This window comes from Nansenia antarctica (genome assembly GCF_963989245.1).
Source record: "Nansenia antarctica genome assembly, chromosome: 5".
In the NCBI taxonomy this organism is placed as follows: Eukaryota; Metazoa; Chordata; class Actinopteri; order Argentiniformes; family Microstomatidae; genus Nansenia; species Nansenia antarctica.
In genome coordinates this window covers 48,101,564-48,109,063 of record NC_137690.1, presented here as the reverse complement: position 1 = coordinate 48,109,063, position 7,500 = coordinate 48,101,564, and the positions used below count along the sequence as shown (strand labels likewise).

At 50.4% G+C, this 7,500-nt stretch overlaps 1 protein-coding gene across 1 annotated transcript in view; it reads right to left on the bottom strand.

The window, feature by feature from the left end:
* Nucleotides 1-7,500, bottom strand: part of LOC308158068 (rho guanine nucleotide exchange factor 26-like) — a 41,728-nt gene that overhangs the window by 13,309 nt on the left and 20,919 nt on the right. Inside the window, exon 10 of the mRNA XM_080531660.1 lies at nt 1-107. This exon is cut by the window's left edge and continues 103 nt beyond it. Coding sequence (XP_080387786.1) covers nt 1-107 — 107 coding nt within the window. The remainder of the gene's footprint in view (nt 108-7,500) is intronic.

Sequence of the window (7,500 nt, the reverse complement as noted above, 5' to 3'; positions counted from 1 at the left end):
TCCCAGCGGTGGTCCTGACGGGTGACAGGTTGAGGTCCTCCGCCTGACACGCCCCCACCCAGATCTGGTCCCGGAGGGCGTAGTCGATCACTGTGTAACTGTCCTCGCTAAGGGAGAGAGAGGGGGGAGGGAGAGGGAGGGAGGGAGGGAGAGAGGGAGAGAGGGAGGGAGGGAGAGAGAGAGAGGGATGGAGGGAGGGAGAGAGGGAGGAAGGGACGGAGGGAGGGAGAGAGGGAGGAAGGGAGAGAGAGAGAATGAGGGAGAGGGGGAGAGAACGAGGGAGAGGGGGAGAGAGGGAGGGAGGGGGAGAAAGAGTCACTCAAAGCGATATATATATGTATAGCTGAAGCCATAACTAAAGCACAAAAATAACACACAGTAAGTAACTGTACTGACTGGTCGTAAAGTAGGAGTTATTGTGTCTTTATAAAGTGCCTAGCCTACAACTCCCATGAGCACCTGGGCCTCATTAAGTGCGCCCCTGACACTACCTGCTCGTGGCTGTCTGGAGCCATCTGGAACTCATTCTCACACTCCCATAGGGTCTACTGTACCACTGGCACTGTGTGTGGGTGGGTGTGTGTGTGTGTGTAGGGGGAGGGGTGATCATTCGCCCCCCCCCCCGCAAAAGGCTCTATAGCACGTGTGTGTGTATATGTGTGTGTGTGTGTGCGTGTGTGTGCGCGTGTGTGTGCGTGTGTGAGGGGAGCGCCAAGGGACTAGTGTACAGGAACTGATCTCGCTGTGAGCCTGCACATGTGCACACACACACACACACACACACACACACATACACACTTATACTTACACACACATGCAGGCACACACACACTCAGGCACACACACACACACACACACACACACACACTACAAACACACACACGTACACGCCTGGGTTTCCGTTAACCGGCAATTGCCGGTCTTTGTCCGGTAAAATTTGATGAAGTCCGACAAATTGAAAAGTCGTCGGACATATTGTCCGGTGAAAATAATTCCCTTTGAATACAATTCGCTAAAGCTGGCTGGGTGCGTTCGTAAACACGCTCTGGAAATCCGATCAGCACTCGCGGAACGCCTCTCGTCCAATCGAACGACTCGGTCGCTCTGTGAAATCGAAGCCAGCGTGCGCTCCGGCGCTCTCAGAGCGTGTTTACGAACGCACCCCTAGAAGTTTCCAGCCAGCTAGCTGAAGCTGCTACACACACCAGAGCCATGGCGACCGAACGGCAAGTTAAACAACATACTATAAAAGTGACATTGTTTTACTCATTACTCATACGTTTGTTGTCATTCGGCGGTGCTAATAGTCGCTTTCTTTTTTAATTTATTTAATTTATTTTATTTTAGCAGTTTCCCCGAAAGTTAAGTGTTTGTTTTTATATCACTATTTGCACTTCTGGTTAGATGCTAAACTGCATTTTGTTGTCTGGTACTTGTACTCTGCAATGACAATAAAATTGAATCTCACCTAATCTAATCTAATCTAAAATAATCTAAAATAATCCCATCACTATTACTCCCTATTTTCATCAGTGTTTCAATCCTTGAATCTGTGATGGAAATCAAGCAAAGCCACTTCAAGTCTCCCCACCACTGACAGCGCTGGGTGTGCCTTTCCTTACACTCTCGGTTATTCCCTGTGGATTTTAAAAAACGGTGTTTTGGTTTCTATAATGTGGTCTATTCTCAGTGTTGACGAGCAACTCAGGGGGCTTTGAGATGGCTAACAGCTAATTAAAGGAGTAATTCCACTCAAAAGGGTAGAAGTAAGCTGACTGTCTGTCTGTCTGTCTGTTTATCTGTCTGTCTGTCTGTCTGTCTGTCTGTCTGTCTCTCTGTCAGTGTGCTGGACTACCTATGACTTCCATGGTACTACTGGACCTACTGACCAAAATCCCTGTTCCCCGTAGCCTACATGCTTGCACTGTTACTGTTCAATAAAATGTTATACATCTAGACATTGTGGTATTTCTTTATATACGTATCCCAGACTGCCTATCAATTGTTTCTCAATAAACAGTTATGTTCTTCCCATTGTCATACTCCCGAGCTAAACGAAATGCCTTCCCAACCAGCGAGACTTATAGAAATGACGTTGTTTTATTGATTTTTAAAAAAAGGGTAAAACTGTAAAGAGAAAATAGAAAACTCACATTAATCCCAAACAATTTAACAAACTTCAGTTAACGTAATGTGGAGTCCGTTCATTGATCGATGCTGTCTGTTCAGTTCCCAGTGAGGCGCCCGTTCAGCGCTGGACCCGTTCAGTGCTGGATTTGACGCATGGCATAGCGCGCATGCGTCAAATCATGTTATATTATTATATATTATATAGCTCGCATCTAATCGTATCGGATGAGAAATAGACATTAAATGGCATATATAGGCCGCTACACAACAGTAATCACCGCGACAAACAGCTATATTAGATTTGGAGGAAAGAAATATATGATTTTGAAAAAAAATAAATAAATTATATTTTAATATGATGACCGGAATATATCACGTTTGTCCGGTAAATCGAATTCTTCCCGGACACGATGTCCGACGGCAAATTTTTCTAACGGAAACCCTGGTACACGCGCACACACGCACAAACGCACACACACTTACACTACAAACACACACGCACACACACACTCACACACTCACACACACACACGCACACACACACACACACACACACACACGCACACACACACACACACACACGCACCAATGCTACAGGGTCTCTTTACACGGCTGGTTGAGAGGCCCCGTCACGGGCGGGAGGCTCTGGCCAGGGGTCAGCTGGTACCCCTCAGCCCCGACTCCCCCGTCCGTCAATCACAGAGTCGGCACGGCAACGCTGCACCGCCGTCAACCCATGGTACCCTCTGTTGTGATTGGTCGCGTGTCACAGAGGAGGTGTGTTTCGCCTTTCAGGCAGACAGACAGACGGACAGGCTGGCTCTGATTAACTCTTATTACTGTTATATACGGCTCACCTATTGACCTATACATCTGATACTCAGAAGAGAGAGGGGTGAGGGTGAGAGAGGGAGAGGGGGAGAGCGGGAGTGGGAGAAGGAGAGAGAGAGGGAGAGCGGGAGGGGGAGAAGAAGAGAGATAGGGAGGGGGAGAAGGAGAGAGAGAGGGACAGGGACAGGGAGAGAGAAGGAGAGAGAGAGAGAGAGAGAGAGAGAGAGGGGAGAGAGAGACAGAGATAGGGGGAGAGGGAGAGGGACTGCTATGGGGCCTCACAGAGTACCAAGGGTAGGACTAAGACACATCGAGTGGTATTATACTCAATACTATACTAGTGGTCTAAGGGTCTAAGGGTCCTTAGACCACTAGTATAGTATTGAGTACTAGAGCCGGCGTCTAATGATCGCAAGGTTGGCAGCTCGCAGCGGTTCGAATCCTGGCTGGCCACGTGTCGAAGAGTCCCTGAGCGAGGCAATGAACCCCTAATCACTCCAAGGTCGCCTTCAATGGCGCTGACCCCTTGCCTAGATGCATAAACATTGCGTTGTACATTGTACATTGTGCAATGACAAAGCATGAATCCTCGATAAATACTTTTCATTCTGTTCATTTCTTTCATTCCTACGTACTGTATGTGTTTCCTCTGACTAGCAGACTAGCAGCCCCAGAAAGCCCTCTGGTTAGAATGTCTGGAATGTCATTTACCTTACACTGTGGAATGGGGGGAGTGTGTGTGTGCGTGTGTGTGTGTGTGTGTGTGTGTGTAGTTTGTCAAATAAGTGTCAAACAACACAAAGCAGACAAAACTAAACGGAAAGAAGAAACAAAGACTGCACATTGTGTTGAAGTATGAGTACACACGCACACACACACGCACACACACACACACACACACACACACACACACACACACACACACAGGAGATGCCTCTGGTGTGGAAGTGAACTGACGTCAGTCTGGAAAGTACACACCACCAGCTTCTGTACAACCTGGAACAAAACACTGCTACTCTCACACACCCTCCCACACACACCCTACATACACACACCCTACATACACACACACACACCCTACATACACACACACACACACACACTCTACACACACACACACACCCTACACACACACACACACCCTACACACACACACACACACACACCCTACACACACACACCCTACACACACACACACACACACACACACACACTGTCCTACTCCTCCTGTTCACTCCCAGAACTTAACACTGCGCCTCCCACACTAAGAGGGGGAGGGCGGATGAAGGAAAGAGAAGAGAGAGGTGGAGAAAGGGGGAGGGAGCGATAAAGAGAGGGGATGGGGAGATGAAGAGAGGTGGAGGAGGAGATTAAGAAGAGGGGATGAAGAGAGGGGAGTGAGAGATGAACAGGGGATGGACAGAGAAAGATGGGAAGGGAGGGATGAAGAGACAGGGAGTAGAGATAAAGAAGGAGGGATGAAGAGAGGAGGAGAGATAAAAAGGAGGGATAGATAGATAGACTTTATTTGTCATTGTTACAGTACAGGTACCAAACAACGAAATTTAGGAGGGGAGGCTCCCCTGGTGTTTAAGAAAGGAAAAAGAAACACATTTTGGAAAAAGCATAGATGCATAAAATCACAAGAAGATAAGGAGCTGGTTTACATCAATAGAGGCTATGTACACAATCCACTGTACTATACTGCACAGATAGTCAACTAGGGTTGTCATATTGCACAAGAAAGTATTTTTTAACATTTTTTTAAAGTGTCACAGTTTGCAGGCTTGAAAATGTACATGTTTGTGCCTCAGCACTAGCTGCCATTACAATCCGTCCGGACTTGTCCTGGGCCCAGAACTTAGGCCTTTTCTGTGTTCAGGGCCTTGACGGCCCTGTGGTAGAAGCTGTCCTTCAGTCTGTTTGTCCTAGCGGCCGGGGTCCTGTACCTCCTGTTCGAGGGCAGCTTGACAAAGTGTTCGTGCCCAGGGTGGGTCGGGTCCTTGGAGATCTTGGAGGCCCTCCTGAGACAGCGTGTTTCGTACAGCTCCTCCAGAGAGGGGAGGGTGGCGCCGGTGATCCCCTGTGCTGTTCTCACGACTCACTGTAGATCGTTTCTCTCCGCTGCCGTGCAGCTGTGGTACCAGTTGGAGATGCCGAAGGTGAGGATGCTCTCCACTGCGCCGTGGTAGAAGGCCACCAGCATCTCCTGCTTGCTGTGTTGTTTCTTGAGGCATCTCAGGGTGTATAGCCGCTGTTGTGCCCTCTTGATGGTGCCTTTAGTGTTGTCCTTCCAGGCCAGGTCATCCCGTATGATGTGTCCCAGGAAACGGAGGTTTGAGACCATCTCTACGCTCTCTCCGTCGATGAGCAGGGGCAGGATCTCGGACTTTTTCCTCCTGTAGTCTACGATGAGTTCCTGGGTCTTTGACTTGTTTAGCAGCAGGTTGTTTACCTTGCACAGCTTGCTCAATTGCTCTACCTCATCCCTGTACGCCGCCTCGTCCCCCCCCGAGATACATCCCACCACGGTGGTGTCGTCTGCAAACTTTACGATGTAGTTGCTGGGGTGGATGGGGGTGAAGTCGTGGGTGTAGAGGTTGTAGAGGATGGGGCTTAGCACGCAGCCCTGGGGTGACCCAGTGCTGAGGCTGAGGGCTGTGGAGGTGTGGGGGCCCACCCGCACCCTCTGGGGGCGGTCGGTCAGGAAGTCCTTGATCCACGCACATATAGAGTGTGATAGACCCAGGTCTAGTAGTTTGGTCACTAGCCTGTCTGGAAGGATGGTGTTAAAGGCGGAGCTGAAGTCCACGAAGAGCAGTCTCGCGTAGCTGTTTCCCCTCTCCAGGTGGGATAGAGTGGCGTGGAGAGTCGTCGCTATGGCGTCCTCTGTGGACCTGTGGGCTCTGTAGGCGAACTGGTATGGATCCAGGTTGGGCGGGAGGCATGTGAGTATGTGGGCCCGGACTAGTTTCTCGAAGCACTTCATGATGATTGGTGTGAGTGCCACCGGGCGGTAGTCGTTTAGGCAGCTCACCGTGCTTTTCTTCGGGACTGGGATGATAGTTGAGGTTTTCAGGCAGGGTGGGACGGTGGCCTGGGACAGGGACTGGTTAAAGATGTTGGTGAAAACCCCGGCCAGCTGGTCGGCGCAGTCTCTCAGCACCCGTCCCAGGACGCCATCCGGCCCCGAGGCTTTCCTGGGGTCCACCGCCTTCAGTACGCGTCTCACCTCGTGCTCTGTGAGGGTGAGGCTGCTGAGAGCTGGAGAGAGTGGTGTCTGTGTTGTGGTTACCTCCGTTCGCCCCTCGTCGAACCGGGCGTAGAAGGTGTTCAGCTTTCCCGCCAGCAGGGGGTCGTCCTCTGCGGCTGTGAGCCTGTTGGCTCTGAAGTTTGTCATCTGCTGAACCCCCTGCCACATCCGCCTGGAGTCGTTGCTCAGGAGGCATTCCTCAATCTTCTCTCTGTGCTCTGCCTTGGCCGCTTTGATGCCGCGCTTTAGGTTGGCCCTGGTGGAGCTGTACAGCGGTGTGCGCTTCCCTGCGAAGAAGGCGTTGTCCCTCTCATTTAACAGTTTTTGGACCTTCCCAGTCATCCATGGCTTCGTGTTGGGGTAGACCCGGACCCGTTTGTCCACGGTGACTGAGTTGGTGCAGTTCACTATGTGGTTCAGAACCGACGACGTGTACTGTTCCAGGTCCTCATGCTCATATTCCTGCCATAGGGTGTCATTTAGGCAGATCTGCAGTGGAGCGGACCCTTCTGGCCAGGTTCTGACAGTCTTAGTGGTGGTGGGAGCACTTTTCCCCATTGTGGTGTATGCAGGAATCAGGAGGATTGACACATGGTCAGACATGCCTAGATGAGCTAGCGGACTAGCCTTGTAAGCACGTTTGATGTTGGTGTATACCTTATCCAGTGTTTTTTCTCCTCTCGTTGCACATTTTACATGCTGGTAGAACTTGGGTAGTACTGCCTTCAGGTCGACATGATTAAAGTCCCCCGCTATGATGTGGATAGCCTGTGGATCAGTACTTTGTTGGCTACTAATGACGTCGTATAGTCGCGCCAATGCTACTTTGCTGTCTGAGCTAGGTGCAATATACACACATGTTATGAGCACCGCGTTAAACTCCCTAGGCAGGTATGTGGGTCGGCATTTATGGATGAAGAGAGGAGGAGAGATAAAAAGGAGGGATGAAGAGAGACACACACACACACACACACACAGACACACACACACACAGACACACTCTCTGAGACTGAGGAGGGAACTCAAACAGTGATGGAACAAGAAAGGAGAAAGACAGAGAGAGAAAAGAGAGATGGTGGGAGAGAGGATTAATAGACTCCCTCACCCTCAGCAGCGACAACCACCGTGAGAGAGGCCAGCACCGCAGAGAGGAAGAGAGGGGGAAGGAGGGAAAACACAAAAGGAAAGAGAGAGAGAGAGAGAGAGGGAGGCCAGCTGTTTTAGAGGGGGGGAAAGAGAGGAAAGACAAGAGGAAAGAGAGGCCAGCTGCTCTGGAGGGAGAGTTA